At 33.9% G+C, this 19,607-nt stretch overlaps 1 protein-coding gene across 1 annotated transcript in view; it reads right to left on the bottom strand.

The window, feature by feature from the left end:
• Positions 1–16,439, bottom strand: part of LOC136024935 (uncharacterized) — a gene marked incomplete in the record, with an annotated part of 44,768 nt that extends 28,329 nt beyond the window's left edge. Inside the window, 3 exon segments of the mRNA XM_065700522.1 lie at positions 990–1,150; positions 5,677–5,752; positions 16,329–16,439. Coding sequence (XP_065556594.1) covers positions 990–1,150; positions 5,677–5,752; positions 16,329–16,396 — 305 coding nt within the window.
• Between the last annotated feature and the right edge of the window lie 3,168 nt (positions 16,440–19,607).

Below are 19,607 nucleotides of genomic sequence, written 5' to 3'. Positions count from 1 at the left end.
AACTTGGGTATCACCAGTACCGAAGAAAAAAAAAGGAAAACTAGCGATTTATTTTATCAGTAATGAAGGGGACAAAGGTTTTTTCATACCTGGAGGTAAAGCAACAGATGGGGGACATGATAGAAACAGGTTCAGAAACAGTAGGTGGTGTATGGATGGCAAGTGTCTTTCCGTGCGAAGGTTTATTATTGCATTTTTTTGCAAAACGAAGGTACAACGTTCCTCTCCTGTGCTCAAAAGTTTCCAGCTTGGCCTTTTTTTAGAAGGAGCGAGTATGGTACCTATGGTACCTTAGTATGGTACCCATTAAAAATTATTCTCAGGGCTCTTTTTTGAATGGATTCAATTTTTCCTGATTCAAGACGGGAGCGGCCTGGATGCCAAACCAGACAAGCATATTCAAGATGCGGGCGGAAAGAAAGGAAGTATAGATCTTTAAAGAATGGGATAGAGGGATGTTAAATTTATTTAAGAGCTTAAGGAGAGGCATGGACGCATTAGCTTTTAGACAATGTCTTTAAAGCGGGATATCCCGCTTTAAAATAGAGGAAATTGTAACCTCAAGTAATTTAAAGGAAGACACAAAAACATATGAGGGGATAGATCAATTTAGTAACCTTACTTCTTCCCGCCCCAACCAAATCAAATTCCTGGATCCAAACCTTCTTATAAATGTTTATATGTTGGTAAATATGTTAGCATACAATCCAACTCGGTCTTTCTGAATAGATTATATGCTCAAACCATAAGGTTCACTCAATCCGAAGAGCTCATTTTCATCCGTCCAAACATATGTTTAATGGGGAAATCATATCCCTCAATAAAAGAAAAATTGCTAAAATTGCGCGAAATTTCACCCTGCAGGTGGCGGGACGTCCTAAACACATTTTGAATTAGCCTTTGCAGTCGCAAACATCAAGTTTTCTAACATTTTGCAGCAATTAAACAAGCCTCTTTTCAAATGGATCATATATCAACTTAATATTTACCTTTGACTGGTTGGATTTATTTTTGCTGCTCTATCAAAACAATCAATTGCACTAATCAGAAGGTGATCAGCAGTGAAGTCAAGCCCTTCGTCTATACACAGTAAAGCTTGTTCGTAGTAACTGAGACCATCATTTTCCAAATCTTGCTCCGTCTTCCGCTTCTACAAAGATAATTATAGATATATATATATATATATATATATATATATATATATATATATATATATATATATATATATATATATATATGGAAATATTTTCAATATTTTTGTTCTTTAACGCTGGTTTTTATAATGACGAGTTGAAAATAGCTAGCATATTGCTATTCCACTGAATTGGTTATGACTCAGAAAAAAAATTCAGTCAATATTATAATTGGAATGAAGTATTTTTGCATGACCACTGAAAATTTGACATGAAATATGAAGACTGACCAGCCCAGTCAAAAGCTTACCCAGCCTGATAGAAATAATTTTGGCCCATATACAACCAAAAAAATAAATATGAAACCAAAAAAACAAATAAACCAAAAAACAAATAAATATGAAAAGAATATTTATATTTCGCAAAAACTTCAAGGAATTAAATAATCTTGTGAATATATAAATAACTGCAATATTACTACAATATCAGAATTTTCTTTATACCGTTATCGCCAGCTTCTCCCAAACCGCCCATCCAGAAATCATATGTCATTTATTTACTTATCAATACTCAAGAGCAGAACTTGATTTTCCCAAACTGAGAATGATAACATTTTATGACAGAAAACAACAGATACATCTATGACAACAACGAAAGTAAAGAAATTCCCATACAAAAAAGAAATATTAGCTTAATTTTTGCTAAAAGGCTACAAACTAAAACAATATCAAATAAGCATCATTTGTACAATTATATCATAGAACCATGTCATTGATTGAATTTTCATGACGCTATCTAGATATTCAGAAGTTTCTTTAACATTATAAGAACATATTGCTTAGCAATCCATATTTTTTTTAATGCTGCAGTTATTAACGAATTATTAAAACAGATATTTCTACTTCACAATTTTTACACATCCTAGCAGCATTTAGCAAAAATGCTAAACACAGCATTCTATAGTGACAAATCCAAATAGTGAGAATTTTTAAAATATACTCTAATCACCTTACCACATTTTAAACGATGATTGACTCTGACTGTGCATTAGTAGTGGGCTTGATGTAGACAAAGCAATGACCTATTCCAAATCTTTTCCCAAGGCCAGATTAACCACTTTGTCAACAACATACAGTAAATCAAACAGTTCATGGTAGCAAACTGTAGTAAGGAGCGACCCGGCTCAATAGTAAACGAAACTCTAAAAAACGGAATTTTCATGCTAAAAGATACATCAAAAGGAATCGAATTTTCATGCTGATTTTAAATATATAAGTTTCATCAAATTTAGTCTTTATCATCAAAAGTTACGAGCCTGAGAAAATTTGCCTTATTTTTGCAAATAGGGGGAAACACCCCCTAAAAGTCATAGACTATTAACGAAAATCACACGATCGCATTCAGCGTATCAGAGAACCCTATAACAAATATTTCAAGCTCCTATCTACAAAAATGTGCAATTTGGTTTTTTTTTTACCAGAAGACAGATCACGGGTGCGTGTTTATTCGTTTTTTTTTTTTGTTTTTTTTTTTTTTCCCAGGGGTCATCGTATCGACCAAGTGATCCTAGAATGTCGCAAGAGGGCTCATTCTAACGGAAATGAAAAGTTCTAGTGCCCCTTTTAAGTGACCAAAAAATTGGAGGACACCTAGGCCCCCTCCCACGCTCATTTTTTTCCAAAGTCAACGGATCAAAATTTGAGATAGCCATTTTGTTCCGCATAGTCAAAGACCATAATAAATATGTCTTTGGGGATGACTTATTCCCCAAAGTCCTTGGGGGAGGGGCTGCAAGTTACAAACTTTGTCCACTGTTTAGGCTACATACAGTAATGTTATTGGGAAGTGTACAGACGTTTTCAGGGAGATTTTTTTTTGGTTTGGGGTGGGGCTGAGAGGAGAGGGCTATGTAGGAGGATCTTTCCTTGGAGGAATGTCATGGGGGAAGAGAAATTCAATGAAAAGGGCGCAGGATTTTCTAGCATTACTATTAAAAAAAAATGAAAAAATAAACATGAAAAAGTTTTTTCAATTGAAAGTAAGGAGTAGCATTAAAACTTAAAACGAACAGAGATTATTTCGCATATTAGGGGTTGTAAAAACACTTTAGCATAAAGAGCAAGGTATTTAGGAGGAGAAAATACCTCGCTCTTTATGCTAAAGTATTTTTAGTAATTTCAACTATTTATTCTATGGCCTTTCTGAGTCAGGGGTCATTCTTAAAGAAATGGGACCAAACGTAAGATTTAGTGTAAAGAGCGAGGTATTGACGAGGGGACAAACCCCCTCATATACATAATAAAAATATAAGAATATGAAAGTTTTTTACGTAAGTTGATTCTCAAGGTAGGTATCTTTTTAACTAATAAAAACGTTCGTTAAAATTAAAAGTTCTAGTTGCCTTTTTAAGAAACCGAAAAATTGGAGGGCAACTAGGCCTCCTTCCCCACCCCTTATTTCTCAAAATCATCTGATCAAAACTAAGAGAACGTCATTTATCCAAAAAAAAAGAATTAATATGCAAATTTTACGCTCTTTACGCTAAAGTTTGACTCTTTGCCACAATCCTACTTTTTAAAACAATTAGAAACTTTAGCGTAAAGAGCGAGGGATTGCAGAGGGGACAACCCATTTCATATACGGAGTAATTTCTGTTTGTTTTAAGTTTTAATCTCGCTCCTTACTTTCAGTTAAAAAAAAACAAGTTTTTTTTATTTAATCACGATAAGGAATAAGGAATTAACGAATAAGGAATATTGACAGGAAACCAATTCTGACAAATAAGCATCCTTTTAGTGAAGACTAATGTAAATTAATAGAAAGCACGATGCTAGACAAAGCTCTCTCAGCCTTTAGATCGCTAGAACTTGAAACCCTATATTTATTTACGTACTTGGTAATAACTAGCCAGTTTATAAAACATTTAAAGAACAATGAAATTTTATTACATTTCTTGTTTACAGGATTGTAGCCTAAAAGTGAATTATGTAAAATTTAAGAAGATTTAAGTAGAAAATGCTTTAAACTTCCACATCAAACATGAATTAATATTGCAGAATTGTTGATGACAAGCTGAGCTTCTCAACCCATTACAAGACAATCATTAAAAAGCCGTCAATGGTAGATTGAATCCTCCACATATCCGCCCATAAGGACATCAAGTCGGTTGAACGCGTACAACGTAGAATGACATAATTCTGCCAAACTTTATCCACCTCCTTTAAGATGAACATCTCTGGAAGCCAAAACTATCAGCTTTGGTTTGCCGTTATTCAAGGACACAGGAAGAAAGGCCTTTTCCAGCCGGATCATCAGCAAGTCGAATAGTATGCCCTCGCCAATACTAAATAGCCCACATTTGGATTCATTCAAGAAAGAAATGGACAATTTTCATGGATTTAATATGTTTTCTAGTTTTTCATTCCATAGACAATATTGTAAGAGACTTGTCCCTGGTTTTTGCACTTAAATACTATTATTAATCATATTATTGCTATTATGCTATTATTACTATTATTAAAAACTCTTTTAGCAATCCAGTAGGTGCCAAAAAAAGTAAAATGTCCTCTAACGGTGCAAGAAGAGGTCGTAACGAAAGTACTAAAGGAAGTAAAAACTTCACAAGAGAAGGAACTAAGCTTGAAGCTCTGAAAAGAGTAAGGTAGAGGAGAAACCAATGGCATGTGTGGAGGTCAAAGGTGAGCTGGTGCTGAAAGGAGCTGCTAGTAGTAATAGTAGAAAAAAAGAAACAGCAGACTCAATCCACTGTCCCAGGGCCTTATGGATACAAGTATCAAGCCAAACAAAGAAAATTTTCAGCTTGTTTTACGAGCTCATCCTTTTTTGTGCATTCCTTTCACTTAACACTAGGTTTTCCTGATTGAAAGGCACACATTTGAAACAAAAAAAAACCTATTTTCTTTGTATTCTGTATGATTTCGTTGCAAAACACAGTCACAATTTATATAGTTTCAAAGTACCTTAGAAGCTACTAAAACATATATGCCACTACAAAGACTAGAAAAATGTCTAGGAACTTTTGTCATAAAAAAAGACAAAAACCAGACCTGGTTCACTTTTAGGCAAAATACTTCAACAAATACATAAAATAGCATTCAGAATATACTATAGAAAAATAGGTACTCTTTTTCCAAGCACTCCTGTTTCTGTGTTTCCAGACAACGTGTTGAGTACTTATTCAGATCCTCATTTAGGCTTCATTGGACTTATGATATATTCTAAACCCTGCCTTAAAAAATACTTTTAAGCATAGCTTCAAGCATAAAAAAAAGTAAGAAAAGAAGGCACCCTCTAAATTTCTGACTGCTCTTACCAGCTAAATACAGTTCTATAAGATTACTGACTTTTAAACACCCCCTCTCCACTCTTACAAACAAAAAAGGATAGGATTGGTTCCAACTTTATTGATCAGTTACTTACTACTTTCCTAATACTGTGACGTTCAAAACGTATTATTAAACCGTAAAAAGGAAATACTTGTCATATATGAATTGAAAAGCTAAAACAACCTAAACCAACTTACTTTATTTGTTTCTCCAATCAATGAGTCTAGAAACTTCATTTGTCTAGCTATAAACCTTTCTTCTGCTTCTCTATAGCTGGAAAAATAGTACAAAAGTTAAACATTACGCTTTGAATTATACTAGCTTTAGATCTTGGAGTGTCTAAAGTCACAACAGCTGAACAAAAAAGAGTGGCTAATGAAACAAAATAGAAGGAATATTCAAAAACATTCAGATTCTTCTGAAAAGGTACTTCATTCTATCTGTTCCTTTAAGAATTAAATGATACATGCTCACAAGCTCCATGCACATACTCCAATCCTATAGAAGGTGAGAGGAAGGGGGATTTTTCAGTTTAGAAGGGGACCTGGATAACACACAAGGGAGAAGAATCCCCTTACGCCATTGATTTGTCTGAAACAAATATATACTGAAATACATGCTGAAAAATACACTGTTTACTTCCATAGAGAAAAAAAGAATCAGCTAGATAATTCTTATGCTTGGTTTTCCTTACCCAATTAATAGGTTACCGAGTATAGTTAAGTAAATTTTTTTGTTTTCGGAGGAGGGGGCAATTAACCTCCTCCCAATAGATTTTGAAAAATACTTGTTTTGAATATTTTAATTAAAAATACTTTTTTGTAGTATTTTGATTGGAAATATCCATATAACAGCAAAGTTGCCCCCTCCCCAGATTTGGGAAAACTACATTCCCCTCCCTAAATCTTCGTGAAATGGTATTCCTGTTACTTCTATGCAGGCTTCTGACATAATGCGAAAAACGGGTGTAATAGTCTCCACCTTCAGTACAGACACAAGTTTTGTGTTTTTCATCCTTGATTTTCTCTTGCTACCCTACTCTAAATAGTGGAAATGTTGATAAGTGCCAGGAATTATTCACACAATTTCACTTAAGAACAATATACGTTTTTAATAGTGTTTTAGTATTAATAAAATGTTTGATTGAATCAAGGCCACAAACAGAGAATTTCTATAATTGTGCTGTTGGTTAGATACAATTCTACCCTAAAGTTTGTATTACATCACACTTGGTTGATGATTTTCTTAGTTTTGCAAATTCTTTTGGGCAAACCGTGAATTGTTGCTGTTCAGCAGTTTGTTATTATTATTATTTTCCTCTTTCCTAGAATATAAAGAATATAATGTCTACATTTAACGAAAACATTATTAGTGTTTAGTGCGCTATGTTTGAGAGTACTATTGCTGGAGATAAAGTAGGAAGCAAGATTATTAGTTGGCTCAGTATGGCATCAGGTTTTCAGTTGGGTTGTGTTTTATCCCTGTTTATATAGATCATTGTATGAATTTATTCCTATGAAACGCAGCATACTCTATAGGAGAACGCAGTATTATTTGGGAAGGTAAAACTCTCTAGACTTAGATTATACAAACATGGGTACATTGATATCCTGCATTGAGAATATGGATGTGAAACAGTCATAACCCACCATGAAAAGCATATTACTTAAAGCTGTTGAAAATCACTCTTCTACAAAATAGAAATGGAAACTAAAAACCTTCCCATATACTACACAAGAAATTAAAAAAAAACAATGAACAGAAAAGGTAAATAATGGAAGATGAAGACAAAGAATCAAAAACTAGGCAGACTATCACACAAAATACAAACAAACACGTAACCAACTGAGAATTCTCACCAGAAATACCACCAAGAAGTACAAAGAATTAGTAGCAGACACAACAAAAACCAACAATAAGATATGTTGAGATTATAGGTCATTGGGTAAGTCCGGAAGGCATTCTGTCATCCAACTTATACAAGATTGCTCAAAATTCTACAATCCAAGGAAGATAGCCAAAGTCTTAAATAAGCACTTCATCTCAGTAATTACAGTCCCAACCTCCAAACTTCCCACAGCATGCATCTTAAAAAGTATGCTGGCCATTAATATTACTAAAGTAGAGACTTGCCTGAAAAACATCAACACAAAAAAATCAACAGGACCATATGGAGTACCCCTACTCCTTCTAACAAAGATTTGTTTGGTGCCATCTCACCCAACTTTTCTGAAAGCACCTAAATTTCAAATCTATTGTGAAATTGGAAGGATGTTTACATCACACCTGTTTACAAAGAAGACAAAAGAGATGAGGCCATCAACCAATTCTATATGGATGGTTTTAGGTGCCCTTTTGACTGACCAAATGTCAAACAATAAGCTGTACAGAGAATGTGTTTCTATCCCAGTTTTAGGATTATAACAAAATAAAAGCTACAATCACCAGGACACATTTCTGACAGATGATAAATTGGCAAAGATTGTTCTTTTTGGTGATCCATTTTGGACCCACCAAAAAGCACAAATGGGGTGAGAAGAGATCATAACGAAGGATTGAAAGTAAATTAAAACTTGATGGGAGGGGGGCAAAATGAAACTTTTAATAGACTAGGCTGGAGAAAGAGTGCGCACCTGTGTTGGACTCAGGCAGAGAGGCAGTGCAGTGACTTATTACTAATAGTAGTAACTGGAGTTGAGAAGCATAATGAGGGCAAAGAAAGTTCAGCCATTGTAGAATATTAAAGGATAATAAGCTACTAACAGCTAGTCAACATAATTTCTGTTGCAGTCATTCAGTTGAAACTAACTTCATTGATATATATAAGCATGTCACAAAACGTATGGAACAAACTTCAATCATAAAGAAGAAGACTTGGTTATATGCAGATGGTTCCAAAATAATCAGTTACATTTACAACCAGCAAAGAACCAAATTCATCCAGGCTGATCTTGATGCACTACCAAAATGAAAAAAAAAAACGTGATGGCTTGAATATCACATCAGGCAAAGCAAGGTCATTCACTTGGAGCAAAAAAAAAAACCATCAACACCTGTAATTAATGAAAACAAATAATGTCTCAAAACAGCCACTCACAAGCAGTTGAAACAAAACAAATATGGATGTCTTGGTGGATGATAAGCTCAAATTATACTTAAACACATAGTCTAATGAAACTAAAATCAAACCAAACTCAGAGTAGGCCTATAATAATAAAAAATGTTCTATAGCAGATCTCCAATAGTGATTACCTAGGTCTTACGTCCAGACTTAACAAAAGTCAGAATTTGTGATGTACATTGCTACCCCAGTCAATAAGTCTGATCAGCCAATTCTGGAATCTGTACAGTGCCAAATGACAAAATGCATAAAGGGCTTTCTATATCTGCTACACTCTACCTGACTCCAATGGCTCATAGCACCATCTCTTATATACCAAAGCTAGTGAGGGAATGTCCTAATAACATAAAAATTGGTGTGTCAACAGGATGCCAGCCCAAGCATATACCAGATAGATAGTGCCACAAGAATGAGAGAGCACCACCTTGAAGTTTAACCAGGAGTGCAGCAATACAAACTTGTAAAACAACTTCTTCTTCAACCATGTAGTTTGCCAATGGAACTCCCTTAGCCAGAGTAATGCTGAAGAACTTAAATTATAAACATATGATAATGATAAGGCTGAATTTGGGACCAAAAAAATTGACCAACTCAAGAGTCAACTCAAGTAAACTAAAAGTAGAAAAAACAGGAAACAGGCTGTTTTTCCATCCCTGATAAAAGTTTGAGAAACCATAAGGGAAGTTGTTAAGGAAGTTTAAACTTCATAGGAGAAAAAAAAAGTAAGACCCTGAACAAGGATGGATGGATGCTTTCACCTGTGTTGGTTTTGGGTGGCTTAGTGCTGCAATGAGCTAGAGCAACAGTAGTATTTAATACTGTTTCCAGAGCATCCTTCACACCAATCTCACAAATTTCTTCATAAGTGCCATTTTGATCCCCAAAGACTCATACCTGTATGTGTCCATGAGAGATGTATATTGTTTCATTTGAAAATCACAGCATAAAAGCGCCTTACATAAGGTTAATGCAAAGAAATTTCAACAGGAAACTTGTCCTGATGCTGGGTAACTTAAGCCTACCTCCAATTAATGTTAGTATACTGAAGTGTTAAAATTGCCAGGGTTTGAATACAAAGGAGCCAGTGCAAGAGTTTTTGTTAATGCAAGAGTTTTGTTGACAATTCCTATTTTAATTCTTTTAAGTTAATGTAGAATAAAACTATTATGTTACATATCAGACCTTTTATGACTGATAATAAAAGATAATAAAACTATTATCTTACATGTCAGACCTTTTATGACTGTTTTTTCACTGAATTTACAGATTCCTATAGTTTTCACTTAATTAGCCGTTATTTCCTGTCCAGATTAAATTGGAATAAATTTAGAAGCTATATCTGCCATTTCCCATGATGAGCCCACAAGCATCACTTACTACCAACTGTGTGGCGAAATTTATATGTACAATAACAAGGTGTCAAGAATAAATTGAGAAATAGAAGGTGTCCTTAGTCAAGAAGTAATCCTTAATAATTTTCTTCAGTCATGTCATGCTAAGACACAAGTTCTATAAGATCAATGCATTAAGGTTTACTTATTCAAAAACAGGTAAGTCACTCTGAAAGTCTTAAACCAAAATTGAAAAGTCTTAAAGTCTTGAACCAAAAACACTTGCAACCTTTTTTTGGTAGGCTGTTCAGTTAATTTAGTAGGAAAAAAGGAAAATAGTCTCCAAAAAACAACTGATTGCCTGACCAAAGAAGGGAATTCCAGCACCAGGAAAATCCAAAAGTCCTGAAATAGTGTTAGTTGACAATGATAATATTAAGCAAAATGCAAACATGCCTCTTTTAATCCTCAGGAAAAAAGCAGAACATGAAATTTTACCTATACTTATGAAACTGAATACAATTTGCTTTTGTGTTGAGATCTGGCATGCTTGCGAAATGTTAATTTCATTTCCTTTTCTGAATCAGTCTGGAAAGTAAAAATAAAGAGGCTGAACAGCACATACTTTAAACCTTCACAACTGACAAATTAACATATAAGTTTGGTGTAACTACGGTACAAAAGAAAAAACTTTCATTAATATATGAAATGAGTTTGTGCAGGGTGTGAATAGACTAACATAATGAAAAAAAAAGTGTAAAATTGCAGTATAATTTACTGTACAAAACAAAATTTTCAAGAATGGTTCTAGGGTCCAGGAAAGGTGCTTTCAAATCCAGATCTTCAGACACACACTCCAGGATAATGGTTTGTATGAATTTGTGAAAAATTTAGACAGGGTGAAAACACAGAAATGATTTCTATTACCTAAATAAGGTTCTGTGAATGTGTTTTTAGCCTCAAACTTCTACTAGCAAAGTTTGTCCTAACTCCAAACAAGACTTGACATTTATCTTGAAACATTCATATTATAACCTCTTTGATAAGGTTACAGTTCAAGCAAAATAGAATTCTAACACAAACTGGAAAAAAAATGATAAAACTCCAGTTTAGACTTTTTATTTATCTTGAAAATTAATCAAGTTATGCAAATAAGACTCTTAAGAATGGAAATACAGACAAAATTACACATGGGAATGTGTTTTCAAAGGCCATTTTTACCATCCAAGGCATCAAATTTACATGAGCTGAGTACAGCTTTGTGGTAGATAAGTAAACCCTTCAGAAAAAATTTTCAGTGTGAATATAGAACTATTTAGGTAGTTGGAAAATTCATGTTTGGTCTGAAGTCCAGCTAAAATGCTGGACTTCAAACAATGCTGGAGACATGCCAAACTCCAAATGCACTTCTTTTCTGAAGTTGAAACTTGGCAAACAAGACAGAAGAAGTGGAACTGTGAGCATGAAAATGTATTATCAGACTATACTTTGGGAGGTAGGAACCTAACTGAAAATAATATTTGCCTAGCTAAACAATTTTTCAAAATATCAATAATTGCCTAGCACAATGGCCAAAATAATCTTACACACCAGTTTCATCTTATCAAACAATCAGGCTGGCATAATTCAGCTAGTCTAAGATGTTTCACCAGCAGGTGCCATGATGGATCTGCCTTTGAATAAAGACATTCTAGGTGACTGAATTGTTTAGGAAACTGAAGTCTGTTAAAATTGATGAAATATATATACCATCAGAAAGGGCAAAGACTAGATATTTCACAAATACAAAAGTCCAATACCTTAAGACACACATGCTAGCAAGATGAGTTTGTTGAAACCTCCTTGTTTGTTGTATAGCTTCAACATAACCTATCCAAAAGTTGGCTGATTTTCATTCGTTTTGCATTATTTTGAGACTATCTCTTATCAGTACTGTAGTCCATTTATAACAGCCTACACATTTTTCGAAAAAATAACAACATCAACAAAATCTGCTGATTTTCATTGTTTTTTTTGTGATTAGTTCTTAATAACAATCAGGTTATAATATCAATTTGAAAAAAAAAATCAACAACATCAGCAAACTTTTGGATATAGTTTGAGTTTATCTGGGTATTAGGGGAAGAGGGGTGTACAGCTTTACTTGAAGCAACTTTGAAATTCCAATTGTGTCCCAGCCAACTAATCCTAATGTTTAGATAAAGCTCTGGGCTATTTATGAAAGTCTGCTTATTTTATTAATTTGCAGTAAGTGTACTTATTTCTAAAGAACAATTGACACATAATGCCAATTCAAAAATAAATTTTAAAAAGGGCACAGATCCATTCCTAAAAAATTTATTCACCTTACTCAACTGCTTTCCAAGATAGCAAATAGTAATTATTTTTAAGTTAAAGTTTTACACATTTAAAGTTTTACTGAAGTGATTATTTTTAAAGAAAGAAGCTGTTATACTACAAAACTAAAAAAACAAGGCAATGAATAAATAATCTGAGAAAAAGTAGCTGAAAAAAGGACTTCACTTGTCAGCAGATAGCTAGAACGTCAAAACTTTGGAAATTATTTCTTAGAGAACAAAGCAACTTGGTATATAGAACACTTCACTTCTTCTTGCATACTTTTCATAGCACTACTCGATAAAAATATAAGAAACATCAAAATCAAAAACTTGAGAAAATTCCAAAAAAAATTGGAACAAGATGGACTTTTCCGGAATTATTTCTGCGAAATCTGTAAGAGCTACGGAATTTTGTGCTCCGGTTCTTGAAGAGACAAATGAAAGTTCTACATGAGTTCAGTATAACTGTATTTCTAACAAGTTTATTTCTGAAGCTAGGGTCATCTTAACTTGACGCCAAACATCGAATGCAGAGTTTCTAACAAAAAAACGGTTTTATTTTTTTTATGGAAAACTGTTAGAAATTTTAGGAACTTCTCTGGAACTTTTTTACTCTGTTTCACGTTTCCCTTCCCTCTGAAAAATCTCAAATTTTTAACTCTTACCACTTCAGAGCTACAGGTTGCTGATCACAGTGAAAAAAAAAAAAAAAAAACTACGAAAGCAGTAGTGTTGCTCCACAACACAATGACTGTCTAGGGTGCCAGTGCCTAAGGAGCAACTGGACAATGAGTGTAGAGTGGCCATATTAGCTGAATGCAAAAATGGAACAAAACACATTTTCAGAGAAAAGGAAATACTTGCAAAACAAACTTTATTTAGAATATATAGTAAGTTTAAATTTCACCCTGGAATTAGACAATTTATATTGTTTTGCTCTATTCCTGATGATTTTTTTACAACACACCTGAACTAACTTCACAATAACTACAGCTTAAAGCTTTTCTTCCATACCAGGGTTCTAGTTATGTTAGTTCATGATAATTTGGGAGAGCATTTTGTTGTCCAGGGCCTTTTTCACTGAAAATAACAAAACACCCTTTTTTTGTTTTCCAAATCTAGAGCAAAAAAAGCAAGGATTACATATCCCCCTCCCCAATTGAAGGCACCATGCATTTCATCACCCCAGCCTTTCACTCAACTATCACTAATCAGGCTATGTATATTGATCTTCACTCCCCTTAAGCATAAGACAAGTGTTATGAAGTGGAATTATTGCATTTAAATAGGCTAGGCTGTAGGGGTAATTTTGTTGGTAAGTATATAGTTGACAAAATAATTAAGTTAGGATGAAAGTCATCACTGATGCCTTTTTTATGCTTTTTCATAATACAATAATTACATTTGTATTAAATTATATTTTGGGAAAATTATATTTTGAGTTATTATAGGGCTCAAATAGCCCATAGTAACCAAAAGTTTAAAAATATGTTTCTGAAGAAACTGGGTAGTGAGAAAAAACTGCCAAAGAATGGCAATTTTTATTTTCATTTATCTTAATAGTAAAATGTTTGTATAATGATGAATTTGCAGAAAATGCTAAGAACGGCCAGAAACCCCACAAAAATAACACCAGTTTCTTTGATGTCATTTTCAAAGGGTTTTATACTCTTTTTAAAAATTCCTCCAATTTTGTTTTCAAAATTATATTTTACTATTAAGACATTTTACCATTAAGGAAAATAACAGTTACCATTTCAAAATTAAGGGTTCAAAATTGAAATAAGGGCCTGGAAACAATTATTGATTTATGAAAGAGCATAAAAAAGGCATCAAATGTTATATTCAGTTTCATCCCAGCTAAATTAAGTTGTCAACTTCAAATTTACCATTTTGTCCAAGTTTAGACCCTAGAAAACATAAGTTTTCAAAGATGGAATCAAATGGGGAGGAAGAACGCTCCTGGACTTAGATTATGCTGATGATTTAAGCATATTAGATGAAAGTGTGAGCAAAATGAATGAATTTTTAGAGGTTTTATGAGTTCAGGGTGCTAAAATAGGCTTGAAAATTAATGTTAAGAAGACTAAGTCACTAAGGTTAGGAATAAGTGAAGATGAACAGGTGACCTTAGGTAACAAAAAGATTGATCAGGTTGGGAGCTACAGTTACCTTGGTAGTATTATTAGTAAAGATGGTGGGAGCAGTGAAGATGTTAAAAGTAGAATAGCTAAAGCTCAGGGTGTTTTTTCACAGTTAAAAAAAGTTTGGAAGAATAGAAAGATAAGCCTACAAACCAAGATTAGAATATTGGAAGCTACAGTGATGACAGTGGTCAAATATGGCTCTGAAGCATGGACACTCCAAAAAGCAGATGAAAATTTACTAGATGTTTTCCAGAGAAATTGCCTACGGATTGTTCTGGGTACCCGGCTGACTGACCGTATTTCAAACAGTAGGTTGTACAAAAAGTGTGGTTCAATCCTGCTTTCTGGGGCTATAATGAAAGAAAGGTTGAGATGGCTAGGCCACCTTCTACGGATGAAGGATGACAGATTACTGAAGATTGTCCTTTTTGGCCAACCGTCTGGGGCTACACGGAAAGCAGGTCGTCCTTGTCTGGGTTGGGAGGATGTCATAAATAAGGATTTAAAGGAAATGGGAACTTCCTGGGAGGGTGTAAAGAGGGAGGCTTTAAATAGATTAGGTTGGAGGAGGAGCGTGCGTAGCTGTGTTGGCCTCAGGCGGCTTGGTGCTGCAGTGAGTTATTAGTAGTAGTAGTAGTCGTATGTGATGGATCACAAGATAAGCAACAACAAAGAAATACATTATTAAGGCTAAAGATGGGACCATCAGGAATGGATGAGATGCAATATTAAAAAGACAGAAATGACATTTGAAGAGAGGGCACAATAAAGACTCAAACAGTGGCAGAGCTAAATTTCTGAAAAGCTACTTTTGGCCACCTTGGAAAGGGGTTAGGTTAGGAAAAATGAAACATTTAGCAATTAATCAAGAGCCAAAAGACATACTCTGGGAAAGTATTGCTAAGATACTATGTTAACCTTCTTCTGATTTCTAAGCATTAGAAATTTGCCTACTTGATGGGTCTAGGCTATACCTGTTGGAATTTTGACAAAACAGCATTATAAGCTACCTTTATTTTATGTTTATAGTTTGTTTTTCTCTGGTTTTAGTTTTAAAAATGTATTCCTGTTATACCAGTAGAATTTTAGGCCATATCAATAGTTTTTTTTCTAAATTAAGGAAATGTATTTGCAGAAATTTTAAACCTCATAAATTGGAATTGAGCAAAGGTGTGCAGCTGACAATACTTTTCTTGTACTTTATTTAAGCAGAAGATCTATTTTGCAAGGTTTTACTTTAATAACAAAAAGATTTTTAAAGTTCAGTGCCCTCTAGAGGGAGAAGGATTGTAGATAAATACTCCAAAATACCCTCCCAGGACATACTTTGGTTTGTAGATCCATTCCTGAATGTTTCATTTTCCTAACCTAACCCCTTTCTCAGACAGCAAAAAGTAGTTTGTCTAGAATTTTAGCAGTAGGCTACTAGTTTTATTTTATTAAGATGTTCTACTTTCATATCACACAAATATTTTGAAGGTCATAACAGGTTACTGCCTTCTAGAGGGAGAAGCAGTGGAGGTAGCTTAGGTACTTAAAATACCTTCCTAGGACATGTTTTATGCTATCTGTAGACTTATCCCTGTAAGTTTCATTTTCCTAACCTAACCCCACTTCAAGATAGTGAAAAGTAGCTAAACTAGGATTTTAACTGTTTCCTTCATAGAATATTATGTAGGCTAAAAAGACATCAAGCAAAAATAAACTCAGTAATTAAGACTTAAGCAATTTTCTGAGATTTGAAAATGGAAAAATAGCCTTAAAACACCTTACTCTGTATAATTTAAGTTCGAAATTCATTCCTGAAGACTCTATTCTCCTAACTAAACTCTATTTCCTAAGCCTAATTAAGTGCCTCCTCTAGAATTTCACCCAAAAATTTTTGCAGCAGCCAAATACATTTGATTTTACCTCTGAGACATTAATTTATTGAAGTTAAAGGGCTTCAAGCCCTTTTCACTGCCGGTATCCCCATCCATTTGTTAATAGATGGAATTTGGATTGAGTGACCGGTAGAGATATTTAAATTTGAATTCTGTTTAATAATTTTGTCGCGGTTTGTCGAATTTGTTTTAAAAGTAATATATCTGAGCAGCCAAAATTTCCAAATCAGCCAATTTATGAATATACCTTTCGATAAATTCTTGATTTGGCCGTCATTGTATAGATGCAGTTGAAAAAGAGTAAAAAATAAAAAAATACAATTCTTCTGCGTGTCTAGCTAGGTTATTTTAACAAACATTGTTTGAAAATTAAATACTTCAGAAAATCTTTCAAAAGGGGGATTCCACAACAACTTTTCCTACGTTTAAATTTATTACGAGTAGTAGGCCTAAGTATAATACTAAGTTATATTTTTAAATCATGATTAAAATATGATTTTTATTACAATATTCAAGAAGTAATTATACAAAATCGAAAACAAATTTTTTTTATTGAAGTGTCCCTCTAAACATTAAGGTATTAATTCTAATGTGTTTGAATCAGTGGACATATTAGGTAAAACATCTATCTTTCAGTGTATTTGCTTTCTAACAATAGAAATAAAATTCATGTGGTGGTTGTTTACTTTTTGTACTATCTAATACTTTTGAATGTTATCTGGTTTTTATTAAGTTTCCTAAGTCTATTGGGAGAGTTAACTTTTTAAATAAATTACTAAAATAAGACACACTAAAATTCGGTGAAAAACAAGATAATAAATGTTCAGAATATTGCTAAAACACAACCAATACTATTCAACATTTACAGAAGTGGATTTGGCGTAAATGCATTTTTTGTTCTTTCATACCAATCCATTGCTTAAACAAAATTTTAAACTTCTTTAACTGAGAATAAACTTTTAAAAAGCTGACTTAAGCACATTTTCCACTACTGGGATTAAATTTGTTAGGGAAAAAAAAATTGTCAGTTGTATTTCGGAACTTCTTTCGTTTGACGAATCATCAATGAAGGAATTGAAATTTTACACAATCACCAGGGGACAAGATTACCTACTTGACCGAAAAGAGTTGCGCTTCAATATTAGCATACCAGAGGATTATTTTGCAACAGAATAGTTAACTAAGTTTCAATTTTCATAATTTTTTCTCAGTTGCTTTGATATTCTCATTGAAATAACTCTAGTAGCTTCTTTTCCCTACGTGGATCAGTAGCGAAAATTGTATTTATTATTATTGGTGGTGGTTTTATTTGTTTTTAGTTTAGTGTTTTTTTCTTTTTATCTTGTGCTGAGGACGCCTAGTTTGGATATAGGCGAAATCTCCGCGTTGTTTTAGTCTTTCCTCTCTACTGACCGTAGTGTCGTTTGAGGGTTTTTTTTGTGGAGTTTTATCTCTCTTTTTTGTTTATTCTTTCGTTTGAAGACGCTCATTGTTCTGCAGAAAACATTGAAAGTTAGTAAAGACGGTCTTGAAAACATTGAATACAGTACAACCTAAGCAAATATCCATGTTGCACGAAACTGCTTAAACAGTAAGTTGTACGACAAATGTGGTTCTATCCAATTTTCTTGGGCTAGAAAAAAAAAATGGTTGAGATGACTAAAAATTTCGGAAAATTCTACTATCATCTAGCGCTGTACTGGAAAACCAAAATGGTGACTCCAGGTAACATTGTTAAGTAAATACCGTAAGCAGGTGATGTTAAATTGGCACGCCACAATGACAAATAATGGGAAAGACCACACTACTTTTCTTTCATACAAAAAACACAAGAAGTAAACGAAGAATCTTCTGAACACAAAGGCTTCAATGTATTTTTTTTCCCAGAGCCACTCCACATGGAAAGGTTGATCAAAACTTTGTGACGGCTTCATTTGCTACATAAGAGCCAAAGTGATTTGAGGGAAACCAACCTCCTTGGACGCTCCTTTTCTCCCAACTATGCCTCAAGGGTTGACACCCCCCTCCCCCAATCCTAGGACAAGGACTGTAAGTTATTCAAGTCGTACATTCTTTGCATATTAGGTTTTTTTATTAGGAATAAAGGGATTTTGGAAATTTTGAGCTGTCGAACAAAATCAAAACACCCTATGTGCATTCTATGTGTCAAAAGGGTACATTAGCATTACCTAAGGAAGGACAACCAGCCTAATTACACTTTTTAGATCCCCCTTCCTTCAAAACTGTTCAAAATTTTGAACAGAAGTTCAAAAGAATCAGAAATATCTGATTGTGAATGCGTCCGAAAAGGCTAAAGATACTAAAATGAAGATTCGGAGGATGTTGAGGAGTATGTTGAACTAAATGAAAAGGCTCAATAGTATGTTGAACTAAATGAAAAGGCTCAATAGGCTCAATAGTAACCAAAACTAAAAAAAATTGAATTTTGATGTCAATAGCTACACCAAAATGATCGCATTTTAATGCTGTTTTTAAATATATAAGTTTCATCAAGTTTAATCTTACCCATCAAAAGTTACGAGCCTGAGAAAATTTGCCTTATTTAAGAAAATAGGGGGAAACACAAATCACGGGTGCGTGTTTATTTTATTGTATTATTTTTTTTCTTTTTCCCAGGGGTCATCGTATCGACCAAGTGGTCCTAGAATGTCGCAAGAGGGCTCATTCTAACGAAAATGAAAAGTTATAGTGCCCTTTTTAAGTGACCAAAAAAATTGGAGGGCATCTAGGCCCCCTCCCACGCTCAGTTTTTTCCCAAAGTCAACGGATCAAAATTTTGAGATAGCCATTTTGTTCAGCATAGTCGAAAACCATAATAATTATGTATTTGGGGATGATTTACTCCCCAAAATCCCTGGGGTAGGGGCTGCAAGTTACAAACTTTGACCAGTGTTTACATATAGTAATGGTTATTGGGAAGTGTACAGACGTTTTCAGGGGGATTTTATTTTGTTTGGGGGGTGGGGCTGAGGGGAGGGGGTTATGTTTGAGGATCTTTCCTTGGAGGAATCTGTCATGGGGGAAGAAAAATTCAAGGAAAAGGGCGCATGATTTTCTAGCATTACTATAAGAAAACAATGAAAAATAAACATGATAACGTTTTTTCAAATGAAAGGAAGGAGTAGAATTGAAACTTAGAACAAACAGAGATTATTACGCATACGAGGGGTTCTAAAAATACTTTAGCATAAAGAGCGAGGTATTTAGGAGGAGATAAATACCTCGCTCTTTATGCTAAAGTATTTTTAGTTATTTCAACTATTTATTCTACGGCCTTTCTGATTCA

This window comes from Artemia franciscana, chromosome 3 (assembly GCF_032884065.1).
Source record: "Artemia franciscana chromosome 3, ASM3288406v1, whole genome shotgun sequence".
Taxonomy (NCBI): Eukaryota; Metazoa; Arthropoda; class Branchiopoda; order Anostraca; family Artemiidae; genus Artemia; species Artemia franciscana.
This window is presented reverse-complemented; position numbering and strand designations above follow the sequence as displayed.